The sequence below is a fragment of the Pelophylax lessonae genome (genome assembly GCF_965119305.1).
Source record: "Pelophylax lessonae genome assembly, chromosome: 7".
NCBI lineage: Eukaryota > Metazoa > Chordata > Amphibia > Anura > Ranidae > Pelophylax > Pelophylax lessonae.
In genome coordinates, this window is record NC_138774.1 from 153,396,639 (window position 1) to 153,424,108 (window position 27,470).

At 46.9% G+C, this 27,470-nt stretch overlaps 1 protein-coding gene across 2 annotated transcripts in view; it reads left to right on the forward strand.

Annotated features, from left to right (window-relative positions):
• AMMECR1 (AMMECR nuclear protein 1) overlaps window positions 1-27,470 on the forward strand; it is a 276,134-nt gene that overhangs the window by 154,305 nt on the left and 94,359 nt on the right. For both annotated transcript variants that reach the window (XM_082262925.1, XM_082262926.1), the window contains exon 4: window positions 14,619-14,733. In XM_082262925.1, coding sequence (XP_082119051.1) covers window positions 14,619-14,733 — 115 coding nt within the window. The remainder of the gene's footprint in view (window positions 1-14,618; window positions 14,734-27,470) is intronic.

A 27,470-nucleotide genomic window follows, 5' to 3' on the forward strand; every position in this document is an offset into this window, starting at 1 on the left:
CCTACTCAGGAGTAAGGACCTGGCTCCCTTTTTTAAATTGGATTTTTTTCTTTTCTTTTATTTTCTGTTCCTGTGTGAACTACAATCAACTCCCGAAAGGGGCGACGCACTGGATATCCTAGATCCTTACGGCCTTCTTGCCTGCAAGCGTGACTCAACTATTAGCTCCGTGCTAGGTTGGCCTCAACATAGCCCCAATAGTTTACTTGTCGTCCACTGAATCCTTTCGGAAATCAGATTCCCTCTTTGTCCTTCCTGAGGGACCTTGGAAGGGCATGGCTGTCTGCGGCGACCATTGCCAAATGGATCAGACAGACGATTGTCCAGGCCTATGCTTTGAAGGAACGGGTTCCACCCTTCCTGTTAAGGCGCACTCTACCAGATCGATGAGTACGTCCTGGGCCTACCGGCATCAGGCCTCGGTGACCCAGGTGTGCAAGGCTGCGACTTGGTCGTCGGTGCACACCTTTTCCAAATTCTATAAGGTTGATCTGGCGTCAGCTGATGCCTCCTTTGGCCGCAAAGTTCTCAGTGCGGCAGTGCCATAGGGGACCCTTGTTTTTTTTGTGTGTCCCTGGCTGTGGGGGTGTTTATCCCCTGGGTTATTTGCTTTCCTGGGTTGTTGCTCCTGTTGAGCCTTTTTTTCTGTTGCCCAGACGGTTCTCTTACTGTGCGTGTAAGGATCCTTTCTCTGATGTGGGTACTGCGTTGCCTTTTCTTACGGTTGCGTCTCCCACCCCTCATGTCTACACTGCTTTGGGACATCCCATTGGTGAAGACTATATGAGGGGCGGCGACTGTTGGAGGACGTAAGAGAAAACTGAATTTTTGTAAAATCTTACCGCAGGGCTTGACAAATTTTCCTGAAATCTAGGAGCCAGCTAAAAAAGTTAGGAGCCAGTTTTTTTTTTTTTTTAAACTAACAACCAAGCTTTATTTAAACGGATACTAAATTTACACATAAATACGACTAGAACCCCACTCTCCTCTATAGCACAATTGGATGAAAACAGACTGTCTGTCTTTTTCCATCCGATGCCATCTGATCCGATCCACGGGATGGATAGAAAATAGAACCACCATCCGTCTGCTTTTGGTGGACAGGATCAGATGGCGGCAGATTACTGCTCCATAGAGGAGAATCAAGGGTCCGATCAGGTCTGCCTGAAAAACTGACAGGCGGACCTGATCAGACAGCCCGTGTGAAAGGGGCCTTCGGCTGTGGCATGGCGATGAGGAAAAAAAAAGGATATAGAGATAGATAGATATTTTTAATAACTGGAAAAAAAGAATTTTTTTTTAATAATTAAAAAAAAAAAGAAAAAAATATTATTATTTTTTTTTACATTTAAAAAATAAATTAAATAATAATAACCACACTCCCTGTCAAAGGTAACTAACTGGACAGGGAGATGGTAATGAATGAATTGAGAACAAAAAGGCAGTGGAAACAGTCATTACTCCCGGCCTCCACAAGAGGGCGCCAGTTCCCCATTGGAAGCCTGTCATCTCAAGTAGGCCGAAAAGCCGGGCCTCAATTTTCGGACGGCTCGGAAGTCCGTGCACTCCGTGCGCGGAAGTCAGGGCAAAAATGACAGGACACCTTCTGCAGGGCACCCCCAGGCGCCAGGTCGCTAATTCTAGTCGCAAATGCGACCTGGCGCCCGGGGATTGTCGAGCCCTGTCTTACCGTAAAATTCCTTTCTCTTAGTCCTCCGACAGTCGCCGCCCCTGCCCCTCTTTTGGGGTTCTTGTACACTTACTGCTATGCTACCAAACTGAGTTGGGATGGCTTACTGCAGGGGGGTATTGACCAGTGGGACAGCCCCCATGGGTGTGTCTGTTAAATGCTTTTTGTTTTTAACAAGTCTTATGCCTAGCTACTCCTGCGGAGCGGAAGTCAATAACATTGGTGAAGACTATATGAGGGGCGGCGACTGTCGGAGGACACAGAGAGGAATTTTACGGTAAGATTTTACAAAAATTCTGTTTTATTGAAACAATATCAGTTAAAAATATATACTGTATTTTTGTTACACAGAACAAACAGTATTTAAAAAAAACAGTAAAAACATGAGAATACAAGCCGAATAGTAGCACAGCATATAGAAGTCTCTATCGTATCCTATATAGGGGTTGAATAGAAAACTCTACAAACCCTAAATAATGATTAAGCACACAGTCAGTGTGTGAAACGCATCTACCTTGTCACAATTGTCATATTTGGATGTCCAGTCAATAAATCTGGATTTTGACTCAACCTGGAGTGCTGCCAATTCCTTTTCTTTTATCAAACCCTAAACTAGCCAGGCATAAATGTACTGGTTAGTATAAATGTAGTGAACGATGATGCCCAGAACCTAGCCCGACATGTTTCGCGGCAAAACCGCTTCCTCTGGGGCAGTTGAGGGGTTTATATGAACATCAACAGAGCTACTAAAAAAAGAAGAAAATCTATATATATCGTAAACAAAATATAAATACATTTTTGATAGACAAGATATATCATACAAAAATATTTGTATATTTGTTAACATGTAAAATGCCAAAGGATCAAAGAAAAAAAAAAAAGGGGGACCGGACCATATAAGACCCACCTGGATAGCATCCAAATCGCAAATCGGCAGATGGATCACCGACCATAAGGTAGGCACCCCCCCCGGCGAGCACGGGAGCTCATCGCCAAAAATACAGGCGATGTGTTTAGATAAAGGGAGTTGGTAATCACACTTTATAGATCTGAATGGGGTAATGTGAAAATGGAAAAATTGTAGAATGGGGCAAGAGATATACATATATTGTTCTATGAATATATGTTGAATAATGGGGGTATTATTAAAATAAGGGTAACATAGACATCAATATGCAAATATCTTACCCAAGGAACCGCATCCAACTATTCTAAGTGTTACGGAAGACGGGTAGGAGGGTGGTAATCCTAGAGCCAGGTGAATAATCAGGAGATAATGACAAGGAATAGTCAAGGTATCCTGAAATATATAGGAAGGTAGCAATGAATGAGGGATGGTAAAAAGAGGGGGGGAAAAAAAGGAAGGAAAGAGGGAGGTGTTCAAGGGAACTATATTGGTATAGTATAAAATCGTTGGTAAGACAAGGTAGCATGTTATACCAGTATTATACATATATACACCATGCATATAATAGTATGCATGGAAGGATCAGAAAATAAATAAGAAAAAAAAAAAAATTGAAAAAATGGGATGACAGATATGGCTGAAATGTATTTGATAAACAAAGTGACATATTGGCATGTAAAACATGCATGTCACAAGGTCATGACCAGCATGAGAAAGAGACTTCAAAAAGTAACCAGTATATAAATATAAATGCTGAAATGCCACAGTCAAAGTATACACAGAGTGAGAAAAAAATGGTGAGAGATGAAGAGGGAGGGATGGATAAAAGGATGTGCAAATGGGTTCAGTGAAAGTAAATCATACAGTCCCGAGAGAAAGAGATGCCGATAGGTAGTGTGAGCCACCTGGAGTGATGTATAGAGCAGGAGGAAATAAGGTTGATTAGTAGAGTACCTGTAGATAGTCACAGCCGTGCATCCAGTCTCCGAATGACCGGCATAGACCGGTGCACGGCCTAATAATGGGGGAAGCTCCACCCCAGGGTCGCACATGACGCAGCGTCAAATGAGGCGTCTGGGGCTGACATCTCGTATGTGCATGCGCGAAGAACTACGCGCATGCACACAGGCCGGCAACATCCACACTAGCTCCAAAGAGATTGGCGGAGGCCACAGCCAATGGCGATCTACCGGTCAACGTAATTGAAAAGTGAGGACAGCTGGACACATGGACACTCCCCAAAAGGGGGGTGTTTCCAGGACGGGGCTTCACGTACTCGCCATGGGGGGAAAAAACACCCAAAATGGTCCGCCCAATGGGTAGGGGAACTGAAAAGTTAGATGCATTGCCAGAAAGGCGGCGGCAGCCACAGGAGGTATGGTCACGGGACTTATCTCCATAATCAGAGCATGTACAACGATAATCATGGAATATACAACACATATATAATACCAATAAATACAATGTAACAAAAATATAAAGATATACACAGATAATATATTGTAATCTAGCCACCCTTACTAAGACAGTATAGTATCATTAATGCATGTTTCTCTATCGCTCATTGACAGACGTAGTCCTCGGTGATACAGCACCTTCGGGTTATGTTGCCTCCACAGGAGCAGGACTAGACAGGAAATAAAAATGCTCTGGCCACACCCCAGGGGCAGTCCCCGAGGGTATATCCTCTCTCTCTCCGCCACAGCAAATCAGTTTTTTTCTGTCTAGTCAGGAGTAAGGACCTAGATACCTTGCTGGGATCTTCGGTCCTGGCAAGATTTTTTTCTTATAAAGATTTTTTAGACAGCTTTTTTCTCCAGTGTTCCTGTGAGATCTTCAAGCAAGAAAGCTGAACTGGGCGACGGGCTGGATGTTGAGATCCGGTGGTCACCCCAGTTCAGCCTACGAGCGCGTGCAGGCCATAGCTCCGCGACATAGTCCCACTGGGGGACTGACCCCGCGAGTTAAACGTCTCGCTGAAACGCCAAGGACCATGAGTCACGGCGTCCGTATTGGTCGACAGCCCTCCCGCCCCGGTGGAGAGGGGTACTGTCAGGAGTTGGTGCCCGCCTGGTTCCGGTATGGTGAGTAGTATGTTCCCCCTTTTCCCCTGACGGGTCTTGTGGTGAACGCGGGCCCCTCTCTGTATGGTAAGGTAAGAGTCCCCCTCTATCCTATAACATGGCACAGATCCCCCTACTTTGAGTGTGATTTTATGTGCAAAAAGCCAGGAGGCTTGGTTTGGGAGCTAACAATCTAATTGTATACATGTTAAAAAGATTGTAATCAGTGGCAGTATGGGAATCTTACTGTGATAATAATAAGTACCTACCAGTCAGAAACCACGGACATGTAGACTGCCTTCCTAGTCAAATCTCCAGCAATAGCAGGCCTTCCGAACGGCCATGCGGTCCGCCAGGGCCGGTACCGCCAACCACGCCAAATCCCCATGCAGAGAAGGTGTTGTATGCTCTGCAGCACACCGCTATTCGGTACAGGTCGCCGCCATTTTTTTTGCTGGATCGCACAAGCCGCCATTTTGGCGTAGCCTCGTGTCTCCAGCATGGGGGCGGCCATGTTTGAGGTGATCCAAACACCTCGTGGAGCTAGGGGAGGCGCCGGAAGGCGTGCAGAGGGGCGGAGCCGCCTCCTTTCTTCCTGGGCAGCCAGCCAAAAGACTTCCTGTTTGTGAACACAGCGCTGTAACCTGTTGCAGTTAACTCTGAGCATCAAGTGGTGAGCCTGGGGGTCTATCTCTCTCTCTCTCTCTCTCTCGATCGATAGGGATCCCTAGCAGGTAACACTAAGGGGCTTTTGTGGCGCTGGGGGTCTGAAAAAAAAAAAAAGTTTTTTTTATTTATTTAAAATTGAATTGTATTATCCGGGAAGTTACTGGAATAATCATGGACCCTGCCACACAAATACCCCCACCTGTTTCCCTCGAGGGGGCCACGGGACCCGCCGGTGCACAGAGTATGGATGCATTTACAGCAGTTTTGGAGTCTTTGGTGTCTCGGCTGGAGGCAGCCTGTCAGGGACGGGGGTCAAGGAAGCGACCCCCGCCTACCCCTATATTATCTGACACCTCTGACTCAGATTCAGAGATGGTCACTGCAGCTGCAGGTCCCTCTGCAAGGGCTGTTACCTCAGGTAAAGCTCCCTCAGACAGTGAGGAGGACGTTCCTTCTCCCGCTATAATTCAGGAAGAAGCATTGGTGGACGCACTAGTTGTGGCAGTGCGGGAAACCTTAAGACTTGAGGTTTTACCGGCAGAGGCAACTGAAACAGAGATTCCCTTTGGTACTAACAAACCCATTAAAACGATGGTTTTTCCTGTACCCAAGTGTTTTGGTAATAAAATTAAAGGAGAATGGGAGCATTCTAAGCGTACCTTTACGATTTCCAAGCGTATTGCTAGACGCTATCCATTTGAGGAATCCTTCATTAAGAAATGGACGGTACCACCAGTGGTGGATCCACCTATTTCCAGGCTGAATAAAGCCACGGTTATCCCAGTGGAGGACACTTCGTCCTTTAAGGATCCGGTGGATCGAAAGATAGTGCGGGACTCCGCTTCCATCTTCTCCCTGATAGGGTCAGCATTTAGACCAGTAATTGTTATTGGTCTAGTTTCCCAGACACTAACGGAATGGGCGAGATTGGTACGCCAAGACCTAAGGGGAAAAGATATCCCGCAGGGAACATCTGATTTGATGGAACAGATTATACAAGGGCTACAGTTTGTCTGTGACGCAGCCTTGGATGCTACCCCCCTATTAGGGCATGCATCTATGTCAGCGGTAATCCTCAGACGTGTGCTGTGGTTAAAATGCTGGTCAGCTGACCTAGGTTCCAAAAAGACCTTGACGAATCTCCCCTTTCAGGGGAATCGCCTATTTGGGGCCACCCTAGATGAAATTATTAAGGACGCCACTGGGGGCAAGAGCACTTTCTTGCCACAGGCTGCTAAAGCTAAGGGACCTCGCAACAAGCGAGGACCTTTCTTTACCGCCCATAAAGGGTTCGTACGCCCGGCTGGAACAAGCGGGAAAGGCAAGACTCCTCCAGGAGGGTTCAAGAAAGGCTGGTCGGACAAACAGAGGACCGACTCAGCCAAACCCGAAGCAAAGGATTATACAGCCTGAAGGTGCGCCCCCACCCGGCTTGAGGGTGGGGGGACGTTTTCACCGGTATTCAGGACATTAGATCGAGCATCGACTACTACTACCGGTGCGATTCTTCCCTTCCAACATTTAAGTACTACAGGGAGCGGTAGTCACCGTTCCCTGAATAGATCTTTTCCTTTACCTTTTCCTAAGATTAGTCTCAATTCCCCACAGCAATCGGATCTGGTTGACCAGACAGACCAAGAAGCCTCTAGCCGGGTGACTTCGGTCCCTGAGGTTCAACCACAAAAGATCACCCTTCCTGATAGGAATCAGGTATCTGATAAATGTGTGGGAACAGAAAACGACCAGACTTTCTCGGATGGTCGGGGCCAGATAGCTCTAGGGACGCCTGGTTCAGATCCAGTCAGCGCCAGTGGTCCTAGAAATTCTAGGCTGGCCTCGTCAAGCCGGCCTGGCCGACTTGGACATGCTAGTCGCAGACGTTCCGTGGGAACTTCGTCTCAGGGAGTGTCTGTGGTCTCAAGGACCAATTTACCATCGTGCTTTACAGTCGCTGGTTTTAATGGCCTGGCCATTGAGACCCAAGTACTGAAGGACAGAGGGTTGTCAGCTTCAGTCATTCCTACCCTTATTAAAGCAAGGAAAGAGACTTCCAGCAAGGTCTATTATCACACATGGAAGACTTATATTGCGTGGTGCGAATCTTTAGGATTTCCTCCACGTACCTATTCGGTGACTCGAATATTGGCTTTTTTGCAAAAAGGGGTTGAGCAGAAACTAGCCTTGAGCACCATCAAGGGTCAAGTTTCAGCATTAGCAATCTTCTTTCAGAAACCTTTAGCTACCAAGTCCTTGGTGCGGAATTTCATCCAGGGGGTGCGGCACCTGGCTCCACCAGTCCGCGCGCCCTTACCGCCCTGGGATCTTAATTTAGTTTTGTCGGTTCTACAGAAACCTCCCTTTGAAAACATCAGGGAGATTCCCTTGCTTACTTTATCCCAGAAGGTGGCCTTCTTGGTGGCTATCACTTCTGCTCGCAGGGTGTCAGAACTGGCTGCATTATCATGCCAGTCCCCATACCTAGTGATTCATAGGGATAAGGTAGTACTTCATCCTAAGCCATCCTTTCTTCCTGGTGGTTTCAGATTTTCATCTGAATGAAGATATTGTACTACCTTCCTTGTGTCCTCAGCCCAATCATCATCGGGAACATGCGTTGCATTCCTTGGATGTGGTTCGGGCAATCAGGGTATTCCTGAAAGCTACGGAATCATTCCGTAAGACGGATTCACTTTTTGTGATCACGGATGGCCCCAGAAAGGGGTTGCCTGCATCTGCCGCGACTATTGCCAAATGGATTAGACAGACGGTGGTACAGGCTTATTCTATTAAGGGTCAGAGTCCTCCGTTCCCTGTTAGGGCGCACTCCACTCGAGCGCTCAGTACTTCCTGGGCCTTTCGCCATCAGGCGTCAGTGGTCCAGGTATGTAAGGCGGCCACCTGGTCGTCAGTACATACCTTTACAAAATTTTATAAAATTGATGTGATGGCATCGGCGGATGCCTCATTTGGCCGCAAGGTTTTGCAGGCCGCAATTTGAGGAGACCGGTGGTCTACCTCGAGGTTTTTTTTCTGTTTGAAAAATTTCTTTTTGTTGAGTCTCATCATTAAGGATGAGCATTGTAAACTTCTAGTTGGCACCGGTTGGGCCTTCTAGATTGGGATTTGATTTCCATTTTCCCACCCCTCATTTGTGATACTGCTCTGGGACTTCCCGAAGGTGCTGTATCACCGAGGACTACGTCTGTCAATGAGCGATAGAGAAAAATGGATTTTTGTAAAATCTTACCGTAAAATCCTTTTCTCTTAGCTCATTGACAGACGTAGTCCCCGCCCCTCTGTTTTTGAGTTGGGTTGGGTTAAATTCTCTAAGCACTGCTTTTGTGACATAACTGATTTGCTGTGGCGGAGAGAGAGAGGATATACCCTCGGGGACTGCCCCTGGGGTGTGGCCAGAGCATTTTTATTTCCTGTCTAGTCCTGCTCCTGTGGAGGCAACATAATCCGAAGGTGCTGTATCACCGAGGACTACGTCTGTCAATGAGCTAAGAGAAAAGGATTTTACAGTAAGATTTTACAAAAATCCATTTTTTGAGACAGGTAAGTCTCAAAACGGGGTCAAAGAGCCTTGATCCTATAAGCTAATATGTTAAAATGGATCTAAAGGAGGGATAGGACATGGACATGGAATTTTACAGTAAGATTTTACAAAAATTCCGTTATGTTTTGTTCAAACAATGCTGCTGCTGCAACTTCGTAAACATGCTCAGGAGGAGTGGAGGAGCAGAGAGAGAGAGAGGTATCTTCTAGCATGGGAAGCAAGTCTTTTGTAGCGTGCCTCATTTTCTCTCCACCACTGAAGAGGATACCTTCTGTCAATTACAGCTTCTTTCAAATAGAGATGGAAGTTCATCATCAAGGCTCATTGTTGCAGATTCAGAAGAAATTGAATCCTCCGCATGAGGCCCCAATAAAACACTGAAAATGTCCTGATCAATTTGACAACAATGAAGCAGAGTCTCTTTATGTTCATTGACGTATTTTTGGACATTGTCCATTTTTTCAGCATGCTGCTCTTCATAAAAGTAGTGTTCTTGAATTTCCTTTTTCGGCAGGAACCTCCTGCACCTCCATATCTTCGGTCAGCCATTGTTTCACCTTAGCCAATACATCATCAGAAGAGAAAGCATGGTTCTTGTATTGTGTATTCAAAAGACTTGCAAGCAAAACATTTTTAATATCTTCATGCTTCTCAAAACATATCAATCAAAGCTCTTTGGCTTGACAGACCATTATTTGAAAGTTGGAGGGTGTTGTGTGCCATGACACAGAGGTCTGACATATCGGCAAGCCTCATTCCTTTAGGCATCCACTGTCTGGAAGTTGCGCAAGCATCACTCAGTCTTTGTTGATTTCCCATTCTTCAAGCATGCCTAGAAACATTTCTCTACTGTACTCAGCTGTGTGGGATCCTTGCATCACTTTTGTATTCAACACCAATTGCCTTTTTGTCCATCTGCTGTCAATGAAGTGGCATGGAAGAATGAGTAGTGACTTGGACTCTGTTTGTGACCAGCAGTCCGTCATGAATGAGAGTGAGTTGCCAGCATTCTCTGGTTGCAGCATAGTCTTTACCTTGTCAACTACCTTTTGGTGTAGCTTTGCCAGCATTTCGGTTCGATAATACTTCTCACTCTTCAGTGTGTAGCTTGGCTCAAGGATGGACATCAACCACTTAAATCCTGAGTCAGACACCATTGTAAATGGCTGATTATCAGACATTCGATCATCTCTGTGATTACTCTGTCCAGCAGTTGGGATCTTCCATCTGAATCTAGACAGTGACATCTGTGGTTTTTTTTTTTTTTTTTCACACGCATATCTGGTATTGTTGCCTGGGATAGTGAAGGAGGTATTGAATCAAAATCACATTGATATTCATTTTGTTTTTTCTGTGCCGCATGATACAATTCAATATGATGAACTCTTAGATGGACCCAAAGATTTGACGTATTTTTTTGTTTTTTGCGGTTACTGATCCCATGCGTATGTTTGTACATGTTGCACACTGCTGCTTTTCCTGGAGATGTTTGAGACAAATAGTCCCAGACCACACTTTTACTCTCTCCTCATCTATCTCCATTTCAACTTGAAAGACACAAAAAATATTAAGGAAATGGCTTGCTGAAGTTGCTGCTGATACTGGCACCCTGTTGTGGGTTGGTGGCTGACACCTGGCAGTGTGGCTGGCTTGGTGTCACCCTGTTGTGGTTGGCTTGCTTGCCGGGACACTGTGGGTGGCTGGCTTGGTGTTGCCCTGTTATGGGTGGCTGGCTTGGTGACTGGTGTCACCTTGTTATTGGTGGCTGGCTTTCAGGAACAGTCTGTGGTGGCTGGTTGGATGGCTTGGTGTCACCCTGTTATGGGTGGCTGGCTTTCAGGAACAGTCTGAAAATATTTGGGAGAGATTCCCCTGCTTACGTTCTCTCAGTAGGTGGCTTTTTTTGGTTGCCATTACTTTGGCACGCAGGTTCTCTGAACTGTCAGTTGTCTTGTCTTCACCCTACCTGGTGGATAACCGGGATAAGGTGGTTCTGCGTCCATGTCAGTCATTCCTTCCGAAGGGCATCAGACTTTCATCTAAATGAAAACATTGTGTTGCCCTCCCTGTGTCCCAAGCCTAAGCATCCTAAGGAAGTTGCCTTGCACTTCCTGGATGTGATTCGGGCAATAAGGGTGTATCTGGCAGCTACGGAGTCTTTTAGGAAATGGGGACTTACTATTTGTCCTCACGGATGGACCTCGCAAGGGGCTGGCTGCTTCTGCTGCCACCATTTCCAGATTGGTCAGACAGACTGTGCTTCAGGCTTGTTCTATTAAGGGTCAGGTTCCTCCTTTCCCTGTCAAGGCGCACTCTACTCGGCTCTTATGCCTTGTACACACGCATTGATAGTTGGCCGCGAATTTTCAGCCAACGTCTGATCGGCCGATTTTCGGCTTGTTAGTATGATGCTTTCGACAACCGACTCCGACTTTTCGGCCGAATAAAATCTGGTGTGCAGGCTATAAAATTTTTGTTTGCCCGTCAACACAACGGCCGATTTACCGTCAGTACAGTTTTCGGCAGACAAAAAGACTGGGCATGCTAAGAGAAGAAAAAACACACGGAAAGTAAACCAGCACATGACATCACTTCTGAAATTGGTTTTTGTCGGCCGAGAAAATTTGTGTGCAGTCTAGAGCACATTTCAACCAACACAACAACACTGGACAAAAGTCGGCCGATCGGTCGGCCGATAATCGTTGCGTGTGTACGAGGCATTAGTGCCTCCTGGGCCTTCCGTCCTCAGACATCAGTGATGCAGGTTTGATGACCTGGTCATCTGTACAGTCACAAAGTTTTATAAAGTGGATGTCTTGGCATCTGTGGATGCTTTTTTTGGCTGCAAAGTTTTGCAGGCTGCGGCTTAGAGGACTTGTCCTCTTTTGAGGGCGTTTTTTCCCGTTGAACTCCAGTTGTTGACAGTTGAGCTCAAAGTTACCTGGTTGGTTATGTTTAGCCTTGGTTTGTTTTTGTTTTCCTGTTCCCACTCCTCATGTTTGACACTGTTTTTGGACGTCCCAAGGCTCAAGAAGATCCGGAGCTGTGTCTGTCCGTGCACAAAAGAAAACTCTTTTTTTTTTTTGTCTTGCCATAAAATCTATTTCTCTGATGTTCATTGACGGACACAGCACCTGCCCCATTTTCTTCTGCCAATGCTTGTTACAAAACTGAAGGCCTATAGTAGGAAGTGGGAGTATACCCCCTGGGACTGCCTTATAGGTGTAGTTAAACTTTTTTCCGCCTTGTGCTACTCCTGTATGGGGCAGCATAAACCCAAGGGTCAAGAAGATCTGGAGCTGTCCATCAATGAACATCAGAGAAAAGGATTTTATGAGAAGTCAAAAATCCAGTTATTTCTTGAGTCTCAAACTCCACAACAGTACAAATTCCCTCAAATGTCCAAGGTATTTAGTAAGAAGTACGATGAGTTTTTTTGAAGTTGTACATTTTTTGTCAGTTTTGGGAAATAAAGAAATTATGTATATTTTTTTATATTTTATTTATTTTTATTAGTTACCAGTGTAGTACAGCATTATCATACAGCTGGTGTGGCAGTGATCAAGGACACTAACTGGTGACAGTATGTTTTTAGGCCCCTTTCACGCTCCATATATCTGTATATCACCCCATCCGATTGTCGGTGATATACAGACATAATGCATGTCAATGGGATTGCGGATGACCATCCGCTGACATCCGATTTGCATCCTTTCAGTTCTGTTCCATTTTTTGGAACGGAACAGAACCCTATTTTTCTTCCGTTTTAAAAAACGGAAAGGATGAAAAATCGGATGTCAGCATCCGCAATCCCCATAGACATACATTATGTCCGTATATCATCCGCAAATGGATGGGATGATATGCGGACATACGGAGCGAATGACACAAGTGTCGTCCGTGAAAAAAAAGTGCCGGAGCGGATCGCAATACGGTCCGCTCCGTGTGAAAGAAGCCTTATATTTAAAAAAAAATGTATTTAGTTTGACGGACACGGAGCTCCGTAAATCATAACTACTGGTTTATATTGCTTTATGTATATAACCCCCCCTCTGCTCTAGGTAATCAGTTTTAATCGAGTAAGGACCTAGGCTACCTGCAATTTTTTTTTTCTTTTTTTTTTTTTGTTTTCTCCTTCCTTTTTTTTTGTTTTTTTTGTTTTTTTTCTCTCTCGGGAGATCTACAATCAACTGCTGGGCTGGGCGACTGGCTGGATAATCTAGATCCAGTGGTCCCCCCAGCCCAGTCAGCGCGCACACGCAGACCGCAGCTACGTGATTGGTCGGCTGCAACATAGCCTCAGACAGAGGCTGGCCTGTGATTTAAACACAGCGGTTCCCTTGGCCGACGGCTCCCCTACTTTAGTGGCAAGGATTCTGTCTGGTGCGTTACCCGCACCACCGAAGGGTAAGTACAGTCCCCCTCTCCCCTCTTGGCTTTTTTCTTTTTTTTGGGGGTTGACGCGGGTAACCTCCAGGGACAGTTGGACCTGCCTGCAGGTTCCTTCCTCCCATCCTTAAAAATCCCTCAGTGAGCTGAGCTTCCCCCACACCTCCGTCTGGACCTGGATTCTGGTTGGGGTCTTAGGGCAGAGACTGCAGCGGAGACCCCTGGGGTCTTCCCCGCTATCCCCACTCTGTAAAGTTACTTGAATAGTGTGTCCTGCCCTGGTAGTCAGGTGTGTCCTGCCCTGGTAGTCAGGAGGGGTCCCAGTGTAGAAGACCCCTAGGTGCATTCCCCACTGTTTGCAGTGTGGGTATACGGCATGGGGGTCCCATTGCAAAGTGCGCAGCGGAGTTTCCCCTAAGGTGTCCTACCTTCAGGAGGGGATTACCTTGCAGGGAAGATCCTGGCAGCAATGCTGTAGCTGATGGTGGCCATTTTCCCTTAGTCTGGCTGGTCTCCGGTTGGCGGCCATAGCCCATGTCACAGGGGCCATTTTCCCCCTAGTCTGGGAAACGTCAGAAGCTCCAGCCGACCATTCCGTTGTACACAGCAGGAACTCCTATTCTTTTGACAAGCCCTTACATATTATCTTGTGAGTTGTTTACTTATTATGCCTATTAAAGTCTCATACTGCTACTCTTAGATGGCGCTATCTCTCATCTTGCAAATCTGTTGAATTGCTTTGCTATAAAACTTTAGACAGTTGTGGGCAGGGATATTGAATGCTATTGCTGCCAGTGTCACTTTTTTTCCCTGTAGGTGGCAGAATAACCCTACAGTCTAATTCTTGTGCCTTGAAGTGAACTCCAAGAGAGAATTTTTACAGAAAGTATAATAGTCCATTTTTCTTTTTTGTGTTAAATTTTACTGTTGCCTGGAATATTGAGCTTGTAGGCTTATTGTATGCTTGCGTAGGATGAAAAAGTAGCCACCAGAATTTGATATGTATCAAGTTTACATTTCAATGTTTTACAGTAGAGTAGCCTTTAGTTGCGCCTCTGCTAGACCTGCACAAAATTGTGCCCTCAGATACTGTGAGTCGGGCACAGAGGTCACAGTTTAAATGGGCTGTAAAAGAGGACATGCTGCACAGCAGCCAGTCAGATTTTTGCTCCAGATCTCGTGCATTATCGAAATAGTATTTTAATTAAGAATAAGTATTCGCTCGTCAGCAACTCTCCCTTAGGTACATTCTATTGACTGCTTTCTACAGCTCATTTTATGTATTTTTTCTTTTTTCTAGCTGTAGTTATTAAAAAAAATATTTTTTCTTGATCATTTCAGTGCCCTTAAAGATAGCCGTTTTCCCCCAATGACGAGGGATGAGCTGCCACGGCTATTCTGCTCAGTGTCTCTGCTTACAAACTTTGAAGATGTATGTGATTACTTGGACTGGGAGGTAAGAAAAGCTGAGCAAGCTGTTTTTGCAGTGTTCGTCAACAGATTTGTCAGTTGGTTCATATTCAAGAGTAGAGATGAGCGAATCCATTCTTAAATTGCCTGGCTATGGAGCTGAGTGAATCTGAATTATTTTTTTAGGCCTTATTTATGTAGAAGTTACCTGTTGCGCAGCACTTACAGAGCACACAGAACCACATGCATCTACTCCTGTTCCACTAAGCAGCATGTTGGGATGTTGTCAGTAGATTTTTTCCATTTTGCTTTTACTCTGCAAAATAGTGTGTAATCTTCATGCCGACGCTGTGCCAGATTTTTTAGGTGTCCGTTGGGTCCCTCAACCAAGAAATCTTCTGTAATAGAACACAGCATAAATTTGCCTTTCTGGCAGCCCATTTCTCCTGCCTCTCCTTTGTTCCATCGCTGTAGCCTCAGCAAATCCCCTTGGCACTTAAATCCAGGAGTGTCAGATGCCTCTGCCCCCAGCCGTATGCTGGGTCCTTTCCCTAACTGTATATGTGAATGTTGAGTCCTGCAGTGATACAGTATTTCAGAGGAAAAAAACATGTGGCAGGGAACACGTGCATCCAAAACTCCTGGAAGTGTAATTTTGAGTGCAGAAGATGGACAGGTTGAAGGAACAGGATACAGGAGAGAGGAGTATATGCTGTTTTTTACTGCAGTCGGGATTGAAGGATTTAAACCTTTAAGACCTGACAGTGTCTTGAATAGTCATAGATTCACCCAGTCTCTCAAGATCCATGCAATTTGCTGTATTGGGATTGTCCAAATTTGTAAATTATGCATGCATATTTATTTTAAGAATAGACTGAAAATGATCAGATTCGTCCAGTTTGCTTAATATGTGAATTGATACGCTCATATCTATTCAAGATCTAAAATTTTCATTGAATATGCAACAGTAACACGGTTCAAACTGCTTAGCATCTCTGAGCTTTTCCTTTGTCAGTGTGCCTGACTGAAGCTTCACATAGCCAGCCTGTTTAGCAGATACATCATCACACAGTCTTAATTTTTAATTTGCTTGGCAATGAAAGTTTATGCTCACATTGCTGATTGTCAGCTGACTGCCTCTAAGGACCTATTCACACTTGACTGTTTTGATGCAGCAAAACTCAGAAGTCTCATTCTGCCTATGTGGCTGGTTCACATCTATGCACAGCAGTTTAGTGTGTAAAGAAAATTAAATCTTTATAGGCCCATTGACATCTACACTGCAACACACATGAAACAATTCATCTTTAGGGACCCGAGGGAGGAATACTATAAAAATGCATGTGTATGTAACAGCTGCTGTTTTATTTTTAGAGTGGATAATGCGTTTCAATGTGTTTTATGAAATGAAAGTCTTGCTATGATTGGTGCAACTGGCAGATATGCATGTTCTTTTCTGTGGTTGTTTGGCTAAAGAAATAGGTGGTTGTTTGGCTAAAGAAATAGGTGGGTAAGCTGTTGACACCCACCCTAAAGTGGCTGTAAAGGCTGACTGTTTTTTACTTTTATGTTGTCTATGCATTACCGTAAAAAAAAATACACCTTTTGTGCTGCTTCCACAGACCACCTAATACTCACCTGAGGCCCCCTATCAGTCCAGCGATGTGCACGTGAGCCTTGGCTGTCTCGGGACACTCTCTCATTGGCTGAGACCCCAGCAGGAGCCATTGGCTCTTTGTGTCATATGGATGCATAGAGCAAGGCTCCGGAGCTAGCCGGCACTAGTGCCCCCATAGCAAGTTGCTTTCTATTTGAAGCACTGGTCAAGGAGGAGGAGACGGGAGTACCCAAGATGTATTGTGACTGCTTTGTGCAAAACCACTGCACAAAGCAGGTAAGTATAACATTCTTTTATTTTGTTTCATTTTTAAAAAAAGCTGAACCTTTTTATTACCACTTTAACCTAACACTGGAGGCAGTTGTACACATGCAACAGTGTTTTGCTTAATGGCAAAAATTGTATCCCTTGTTGCATTGGACGAGCAGTGTTGCTGCCAAATGTCACCCATACAAGTGAAAAGGGCCACAAATGTTGCAATCTTTTCAAGCTTAAAACAGCTGGTGAGGGTAGGGGACATAGATTCTCAGTCACATATCAACCAGAGATTCTTCTCCGATCACTTTTCGGAAGGGTGGAAAACATCAGCCCTAAGTGATTCTTCCTATTGACTAACTTGCCTTTCTTTTATTGGCTGTAATATCATGGGAAAAAAAAAAAAATCACAACTTTAAGAGATTGGGGGACGGTTTTCAATAATCCTCTGCCAGAGGGTTTTTGTGTTTTGATTTGATCTCCTGTATTTGCACATGCAAGCATGCACATGTGGAGTCTGAAGCTATAGCTGCACAATCAGAATATCTTGTGTATCCCAAACCTTAAGGCCCCTTTCACATTGACAGGCCAATAGGGTCCGCGCCTCTGTTTTTTCGGGCAGGCCAAAATCGGTTGTCATTGTTTTCTATGGAGCGCCGGTGGTCAGCCTATAGAGGACAGCAGGCTGTGTCCTGTTACCTGTCCTGTGTATCTGTCACCTGTCCTGTGACCTGCCATCTGCCTGCTCAGCAGAGAAATCCCCTGCTGAGTGGGTGGATTCTCCTGACACTCTTCCAGTGTGAAAGGAGCCTATGGCTGCATTCATGCTTGAGTTTGCGTGTCTTTGCGTGTCTTTATTTTTACTATTTTTTTTTTTTTTTAAACATTTGTACAGGCATTTCTGAGCACTTTTGCGGCCAGCTAAGTGGTTTTATCTTTTTTAGCTAGTGGAGCGTTTTTAGGAAAAAAACATGCAGTAACCATGTTTTCTGGTACTCCCATTGAAGTCTATTGGGGCCACAAACTGGCTTGAAAACCATGGATTTTGGATGTTAGGCGTCTTAGTTCATCCATACAGAGTACATTTTTTTTCCTGCAACCACAGGTTACAGGAAAGAAATTCACTCTCTTCCCCCATCAACACAGACATCGTTGACAGGGGAATCCCTCTTGCCAAGTCATTGTATTCTCTTGGCAGATGGCCAGGAGCAGCCGTCCCCTCCGGGGGAAGGCAGTGAATATTGCTACCAGCCGCTAGCGATAATTGCATGTAAAATCCAGCATGCTGGTTGTACCCAAGTTGATTGATCAACTTATGTACATTAAGCCTACCCATACATGGTTTGAATCTTGTCCAATTCCTGCTAACCTGGCTAAGATTTCGACAGTCTATGGCCAGCCTTAGAACTTCAAGATACAAAACATGAAGGCGTGACAGGGGCTTATAACAAACCTGTGCCTTTGCTTTATTCTCCCAGGCCTTACCCCAGCAGTGCATAATCACTTTTCTCTGTCGCTCATTGACAGACGTAGTCTTCTTGATTCACAAGAACTGGGTTATGTTGTCTCCGCAGGAGCAGGACTAGGCAGAAAGAAAAAATGTTCTGGCTCCACCTTAGGGGCAGTCCCTGAGGGTATATCTTCCCTCTCTCTGCTACAAGGCATCAGTTTTTTTCTGTCTAGTCAGGAGTAAGGACCTAAGTTCCTTGCTGGGATCTTTTTGGTCCTGGCAAGATTTTTTTCTTTAGAAAAAATATTTTTTAGGTAGTTTTCTCCAGTGTTTTTTTTTCCTGTGAGATCTTCAAGCAAATACGCCGAACTGGGCGACACTAGTGGTCACCCCAGCCGGCCTACGAGCGCGCGCAGACCATTGCATTGCGCTTGGTCGGCCGCAACACATTCAAGTAAGTATGCGGGGCCGGGCGACGGGCTGGATGTTGAGATCCAGTGGTCACCCCGGTTTCTGCCTACGAGCGCATGCAGACCAGAGCTCCGCTCTGGGTCGGCCGCGACGGAGTCCCATTGGAGGGACTGACCTTGCGAGTTAAAAGTCTCGCTTGGACGCCAGGAACCAGAGAGTCGAGGCGTCCGGAGTGGTCCACAACACCCCACCGCGGTGGAGAGGGTATTGTGAAGAGAGGGTGCCTGTCGGTTCGGTATGGTGAGTAAACGTCCCCTTTTTTTCCTCGTTATGAGGCAGTATGAATTATGGGCCCCTCCATACATGGTCAGTATATATCTGACACTAAAAGTCCCCCTTGTAAATACAGTATGTGTTTGGTGGGAAGTGGACTTGGTTTGAGAGCTAACACTCTACCCAGCAGACTGTAGTATTACAGCAGACATAGGAGGTATAATCCTACCTTAATTGTAGTGTACCTCCTGCAGATCGATAAATCGCCACTTAGCAGAAATGCAGGTGGATGTGCTGGGAAAAACGATTTCGGCAGTCCGCCGCCATTTTGCCGTAGACCGGGTGCATGAATGTCCTCAGGTCACGCCGGCCGCCATGTTTTTGGAGTCTATTGTCTCCTGTATGGGGGCGGCCATGTTTGAGCCCAGCTACCTCGTGGAGAGCTGGGAACGCCGGAAGGCGTACACAGGGGGCGGAGCCACGTCCTTCTACCCGGGAAAACGAACACAGCTCTTTCCAGTCTGTAAAAGACAGACGCTGACTGCAGTTGGTTGGAAACTTCTCTGCATCGGGTGGCCTTGGGGGTCCCTCTCCCTCTCTGTGGGGATCGAGAAGCAGGTACTCTGAGGGGCGCTATTGCGCTAGGGGGAGACACATAAAAAAAAAAAGAGGTATTTTTTTTTATTTAAAAAAAAAAAAAAAGTTTTTGTTTTTTCTGGCAGAGGTGTCCTGAAATAACATGGACCCTGCCACTCATGTATCTCCACCGGATCCCCTCGAGGTGTCTGCAGGATCCTCCAGCACCCCACTGACGGTTGAATCATTGTCGGCTATTATGGAAACTTTTGTGTCCCGGGTGGAAGTGGCTTGTCAGGGACAGGGCGCAAGAAAGCGACCCCCGCCTAACCCTTTATTATCTGAAACTTCGGATTCAGAATCTGAGCCTATTTTTGCAGTTGCAGGTACTTCATCTGGGATTGGTGTCTCGGGTGGTACTGTCTCTTCAGACAGTGAGGAGGATGTTTCGGCATCAGCCATAGCCCGAGAGGAAGCGTTGGTAAACGCACTCATTGTATCTGTTCAAGAAACCTTAAGATTACAGGGTATTCCGTCGGAAATAGCTGAAACTGAAATCCCTTTTGGGACTAAAAAATGCATCAAAGTGGCAAAGGTTTTTCCATTGCCCAAATGTTTTGGCAATCCAATCAAAGAAGATTGGAGTCTGCCAAAACGCACCTCTGCTATTTCTAAACGCATTAACAGGCATTATCCGTTTGAGGAAACCCTCATTAAGAAATGGACAGAACCACCTGTGGTGGATTCACCAATTGCTAGATTGAATAAAGCCACGGTTATTCCTTTAGAAGACGCTCCGTCTTTTAAAGATCCAGTGGATCGCAAGATAGAAGCTATGTCTCGCACCATGTTTTCCTTGATTGGATCAGCTTTCAGACCAATAATTGCTATTGGTCTGGTTTCGCAGACTGTAACTGAATGGACCAAGTGGTTACGCCGGGACTTAGAAGAGGTCCCTCAGGCGGTATCAGATTTGTTGGAACAAATGATACAGGGGTTACAGTTTGTGTGTGATGCGGCGTTAGACGCCACTCCATTATTGGCGCGAGCATCAGTTTCAGCAGTGGTTCTCAGGCGTACACTGTGGCTAAAAGGTTGGTTAGCCGACCAAGGTTCCAAAAAAGCATTGGCTAATATCCCCTTTTTAGGAGAGCGTCTATTTGGAGCCAACTTAGATGAGATCATTAAGGATCTCACGGGTGGAAAGAGCACCTTTTTACCGCAAAATGTTAAAGGTAAAGGACCTCGTCAAAGACGAGGGCCTTCTTTCTCTGCTCACAAAGTTTTTTCGTCCCGCGGGTGAAAAAATTAAGTCCTCCAAAGCTCCTTCAGGAGGCTTCAGGGGACGTTGGTCGGGCAAGCAAAAGCCCGCCCCCTCCAGACCTGAAGATAAATCGTCCAAAGCCTGAAGGTGCGCCCCCAACCATAACTGGGGTGGGGGGACGTCTTCGCCGGTTCCCGGATCCAGGGCTTTCCAGAATCCCGGACAAGTGGGTTTGCGAAGTCATAAGGTCAGGGTACAAGATCGAGTTTCGATCTCTCCCACCGGCGCGATTCTTCCCTTCCAATATCCGACTATCCCCGGATCGTTTAGAAGATCTGCGGAGAGCAGTCACGGATTTACTACAACAAGGAGTGGTAGTCCACGTTCCTTGGACAGAACGTTTTCAAGGGTTTTATTCAAACCTATTTACAATACCCAGGAAAGAGGGCAAAGTGCGTCCAATTCTGGACTTAAGGGCACTCAATTCCTTTCTCAACATAAGAAAATTCAAGATGGAATCCATTCGCACAGTAGCAGCCTTCCTGCATCCAGGGGATGTCCTAGCGTCCATAGACATCAAGGACGCCTATCTTCACATTCCCATTTTCGCAGGACATCAGCGGTTTCTACGCTTTTCCGTAGAAGAGAACCACTATCAGTTTGTGGCGTTACCTTTCGGTCTCGCCACGGCTCCTCGGGTCTTCACGAAGGTGTTGGCACTACTGCGCCAAAGAGGCATATCGATTCTAGGTTACCTAGACGATCTCCTGCTTCATGCAGAGTCTCCTCAGACCCTGCTACAAAACATAGAAATTACTATAATTTCTTTACAGGAATTCGGGTGGCTGGTGAACCAGCAAAAGTCATTTCTGGTTCCCACCCAGAGGCTCGAATATCTGGGTCTAATTCTAGACACAGTCAGGTCAAGAGTTTTCCTTCCGGTAGGGAAACTCTGGAAGATTCCATCAGCAGTCCAGTTGTTACTATCCAACAGCTGGTCTTCTCTTCGAACTTGCATGAGGGTTCTGGGGTTGATGGTGGCTTCCTTCGAAGCAGTCCCATTTGCCCAGTCCCATACCCGAATTCTTCAGCAAGAGATTCTTCTCAGATGGAATCGGAATCCCTGGACAATCGCATCCGATTGAGCAAACAGACCAGAGAGTCTCTGGTCTGGTGGCTTCGATCTCCGATGCTCAGCCAGGGAAAGTCATTTCTGCCAATATATTGGACGATAGTGACCACGGATGCTAGCCTATCCGGATGGGGAGGAATTCTCGGTCTGTTATCCGTTCAGGGACTTTGGTCCCCGGAAGAATCCAGGTTACCGATAAATGTGTTGGAACTGAGAGCGATCAGACTTTGTCTGATTCACTGGACCGAGCAGCTCCAGGGCAGCCCGGTTCGGATCCAGTCGGACAACGCCACGGCTGTGGCTTATGTCAATCACCAGGGGGGCACCAAGAGTGTCCGGGCGGCCAAGGAAGTGGCTTGCATTCTTCGCTGGGCGGAACGATTTGTTCCAGCTATCTCTGCGGTGTTCATTCCGGGGGTGGAGAATTGGCAGGCAGATTATCTCAGCCGTCAGACTCCGGATCAGGGGGAATGGTCCCTCCACCCAGAAGTTTTCCACCAGTTGTGCCTACGTTGGGGCACCCCGAATGTGGATCTGTTGGCATCACGATTCAACAGAAAAGTACAGAGTTTCGTGGCTCGCTCCCGCGATCCTCTAGCAGAGACCGCAGACGCACTGGTCACCCTGTGGGGGCAATACCAGCTAATGTATGCCTTCCCTCCTCTCGGGTTACTGCCAAGACTTCTTCGCAGGATAGAGGAGGAAGGAATTCCAGTAATCCTGGTAGCTCCGGACTGGCCTCGCCGAGCTTGGTACGCCGACTTGGTCAGACTGGTGGCGGACGTCCCGTGGAGACTTCCTCTCAGGGAGGATCTACTGTCTCAGGGACCGATCTTCCATCCTGCTTTACGATCGCTGGTTTTAAACGGCCTGGTTATTGAGACCCAGGTGCTGAAGGACAAGGGATTGTCAGCTTCAGTTATTCCTACTCTAGTTAAAACAAGGAAAGCGACTTCCAGAAAGATTATCATCGTACATGGAAGTCTTATATTGTGTGGTGTGAATCCCTTGGGTTCCATCTACATCTTTATTCGGTAGCCCGCATATTGGCTTTTCTGCAACAGGGAGTTGAGCAGAAGCTGGCCTTGAGTGTTATCAAGGGTCTGGTTTCAGCATTTGCTATCTTCTTTCAGAAGCCTTTGGCTACTCATTCCTTGGTGCGGAATTTCATCCAGGGGGCGCGACACCTGGCTCCGCCAGTGCACGCGCCGTTACCATCCTGGGATCTTAATTTGGTGCTGTCGGTTCTTCAGAAACCTCCCTTTGAAAATATCAGGGAGATTCCCTTGCTTACTTTATCCCAGAAGGTGGCCTTCTTGGTGGCTATCACTTCTGCACGCAGGGTGTCAGAACTGGCTGCATTATCCTGTTGTTCCCCAGATCTGGTGGTTCATAGGGATAAGGTTGTTCTTCATCCGAATCCATCCTTCCTTCCTAAGGTGGTTTCAAAGTTTCATTGAATGAGGACAGTGTATTGTCCTTCCTATGTCCTTAGCCCAATCATCCTCGAGAATTTGCATGGCATTCCTTGGATGTAGTTCGGGCGATCAGGATATATTTGAATACTACGGATTCAATTTGTAAGACGGATTCACTGTTTGTGATCACGGATGGCCCTAAGAAGGGGTTGCCTGTTCTGCTGCGACCATCTTTAGATGGATCAGACAGACGGTGGTATAGGCTTATTTTATCGAAGGGTCGGGATCCCCCGTTCCCTGTTAAGGCGCATTCTACTTGGGCGCTTAGAGTTTCCTGGACCTTCCGCCATCAGGCGTCAGTGGTTCAGGTTTTCAAGGCGACTGTTTAGTCGTCGGTTCATACCTTTACAAGATTGTATAAGGTTTATGTGATGGCATCGTCAGATGCCTCTTCTGGCCGCAAGGTTCCTGCAGGCCACTGTTTGAGGAGACTGTTGGTCTACCTCGAGGATTTGTGGGGTAGGTCTCATCTGTTTACTCGATGAGTCCTTTGATACTTCTGGTTGGCTCCGGTTGGGCCTTCTAGATTGGATTTTGATTTCGGTCAATCCCACCCCTCATTTGTGGCACTGCTTCTGGATGTCCCAGTTCTTGTGAATCAAGAAGACTACGTCTGTCAATGAGCGACAGAGAAAATCGGATTTTTGTAAGATCTTACCGTAAAATCCTTTTCTCTTAGCTCATTGACAGACGTAGTACCCGCCCCTCTATCATTGAGTTGGGTTGGGTTAAATTCTCTGTTGCTGCTTTGTGACAGAACTGATGCCTTGTAGCAGAGAGAGGGAAGATATACCCTCAGGGACTGCCCCTAAGGTGGAGCCAGAACGTTTTTTCTTTCTGCCTAGTCCTGCTCCTGCAGAGACAACATAACCCAGTTCTTGTGAATCAAGAAGACTACGTCTGTCAATGAGCTAAGGGAAAAGGATTTTACGGTAAGATCTTACAAAAATCCGATTTTTTCCTTTCACCTCTATTTGATGGAAGCCCTGTTTAAGCCTCAGGTTGTGTAGTTGGAGCTTTTAAATGGCTGAAGACTGTCTTCTCTGCCCTATGTTACAGCACTTGGCAAAGCATAAGCAATGTCCCACAAGAAAAATGGGAGCAAGTCTCGTGCTCCTTCATATTTCAAAGTTCTGTGTATTTTCTTTGCTAACTGCAGCTACGTGTAGTGTTGGTTTAGTGAAGGAAAAGCAAATATGGTGCTACTGGGAGACTAGGTAGTAAAGCAAATGTTGCTTTGCACCAAATTTGTCTCATTTAACAATAAAGACTACAAATTAGAACAAAGTAGAAATAAACCTAGTAGAAAAGGTCATTGTGTGTCCCATTTTCTTTTACTGAGATTATACTATAAAGTTTTTTCAATATAAGATAAATTGGTACATATATGAAGTGCACCCATAAATATCATTACGCTTTGTTCAAATACTGCTCCCCAAATGCAAAATGAGTGGCAACAATCTAATACCAAAATTGCCAGATGCCTGCTGAAATGCGGAAATGGTGCCCACATCCCTAAATACGAGTATCTGTACAGATCCCCCACGGGTGGGATTTTTTAGGGCATAGATCAAGAGTCAATTTAAAACGTATACATTTTATTACAAATATGTGTGAAATTCACAATATACAAACATTTAAAACCAATGTGGTATATCGCTTAGTTGTACAACCATAGTTCGTTGTGACTGTAGGTAACAGATGGTGAGTAAGCGTTACCCCCCCCCACCCTCTTTTCCTGGCAGCTTTTGGGGTGGACGCGGGCCCTCTCTGGGATGGTTGGACCCTCACTCCAGGGTTCCCTCTGTCCTGTTGTGACCTCCCCCCCTTACCCCCCTCTCATGTTGGGGACTGTTTGGGCCTACCCGAGGCTGGGGCCTAGTGTGCAGGCCGCATGGAGGGCCCAGGGAGTCCGCCGTCCGTGGCGCTCGACCGATCCTGCGGGGGGGGGTCTTGTTGGGGTTTTCTGCTGTGGATGGTGTCTATGGGCATTTGAGGGGTCCCCCTGTGGGTCCCGATTCCTGCGCCGGACCGCCATTTTGTTGTAGCCTCTGTCTGCTTCTATGGTGACGCCCATCTTGGTACACCCATTTTCGGCCATTTTGCGGTAGATTTTTTGCTGTGGAGGCTGGTGGGAGTGCCTGGAGGACAGTGTCATGAGGGTGGTCTCTCCCTCTCTGTGGGGGTCTGTTAGCATGCGCCTGACCTCCGGGGTGTGCTGTGGGGCCACTTTAAAAAAAATTAAAAATGTCTTTTTTTTTTTTTTTTTAAAGTTGCTGACGAGTTCCTCAGATTTAGTATGGACCCTGCATGCCATTTGTTCCCACCTGACCCCCTCACACAGGCCGCAGGGCCTTCCGGATCTCCACTGTCCTTCGATGCCTTTTCGTCAGTTCAGAAAACATTTGGGCCCGGGTGAAGGTGGTGGGTGCGCTGAGACGTTTCTCCAGTCTTAAACTGGCTCAGCCGGCGGAGACGTGGGGCCTCCCTGCCGGGTCTGTTACCTCGCACCCTGTCTCCTCGGATGATGACGACATTTCTACCTCCCCTGCCGTGACAGGCGCTGGTGGATGCACTGGCTGTTTCGGTTCGTGACACCCTGCGATTTGGGGGTCCCAGCAGCGGCTGCGCCTGAGGCGCAGGTGGCATCTGGCACTAACATGCTATCTGGAGCTGCTCTTTTTGCTGGCTGCTCATGTAGGAGGGGGCAGTCTGAGATGTTCCCCTGGGGTGTCTTAAGTGGCCGTTAGACCTTTTGGGGAGTCTCTGGTACAGAGGACTGTTCCGCCTTTGGTAGACGTATGGTCTCTAGCTGAATGGGACTACCATCGTTCCAGTGGAGGAATCCCCGTCCTTTAAGGACTTGGGGGATAGAATGGTGCGGGCTGTGGCCTGCGATCTGTACTCCCTGGCATAGTCTGCACTGGGAACAGTGTTCGTGTTTGCCCTTGCCACGCAGACTCTGCCTGATGGGCGGAGTTCCAACGCCGTGACATGGTGTTGGGCATGTCCCTCCTGCCTCGGGGTAGCTGTTGGACTAGCTGGCGCAGGGGCTGCAATTTGTTTGCGATGCCGCGCTGGTCGAGGCTTCCTTATATGGGTCACCTTGATGTTTTTGGCGGTGGTTGTCCAGCGTCTACTTGACTGTAGTGTTGGTCTTCGGATCAAACTTCTACGACTGTCTTAATGGATCTCCCTGTTCAGGGGGATCACCTGTTTGGTGCTGCCCTGGATAACATTATATAAGGCTCTCACGGGGGTAAGAGTGTTTTCTTCCACAAGCTAACAAGGGTAAGGGCCTTTGTCGCAGTCGGGGGTTCTTCCCTTTCGGCTCGCAAACAGTTTCTTCGTCCCTTGAGGACAGTCGATGTGGCAAAGTCCTTCCAGACTTCCGCGTGTGGTTCTAAACGACCCTGGTCTGGAGAACATAAGATCTTTTTTTTTTCCAGACCTGCGTACTAGGCCTACTCGGCCTGAAGGTGCTTCCTCACCCATCTAGGGGGTGGGGGAAGGTCCTTGCTGGTCAAGGACCTGCGACTGGCCCCGGGTCCCAGGCTGCTGGGTTCAGGAGGTCATGCGGTCCAGTTGCAAGATCCAGTCCCGCTCCATTTATTTCCAGTAAGGTTTTTTCCCTTCCAATGTAGGGCTGTCCCCGGATCACTTACTGGCGCTCTGTGGGGCAGTTCAGGCTCTGGTTAAACAAGCTGGACCAACTGGTCCTTTGATGGTTCTGTGCAAATCAAAAGTTCAAGTTGGTATCGGTTCGCACAGTGGTGGCTTCCCTGCATCAGGGGATTCCTGGCCTCCATAGACATCAAGCTGCCTACCTTCCCGTCCTGTTATGTTTGGGACACCTACGGGTTCTCTGTTTTTTTGCCGTGGGGAAGGATCTCTATCAGTTTGTGACGTTGCCCTTGGTTCTTGCTTATGCTACTGGGGTCTTCACAAAGGTGTGGCTTCGGTCCTGGCGCTGTTGCGGCAGCAGGGCGTATCGGTCTGGGTTTCCTGGCCGATGTGCTTCTGTGTGGAGTCTCCTACGTTGCTGACAAACAAATTTGGAAGTCACCACGAGTACTCTGGAAGAGTTTAGGTGGGTTCTGAACCTTCAGACGTCTTCCAAGCCATCCTTCTATGAGACTGAACTATCTGTGCCTGACTTTGGACTCGCCCTCAGTCGGACCTGTATAAGAGTTCTGGGACTGATGGTGCCGTCTTTCGAGATGGTCCCTTTCACTCAATCCCTCTCAGGGGACCCCCATAAGGCAATCCTTCTCGAATGGGACTAGAATCCAAACTCTTTGGACTTTCGGATCCGGCTGAGCTGGC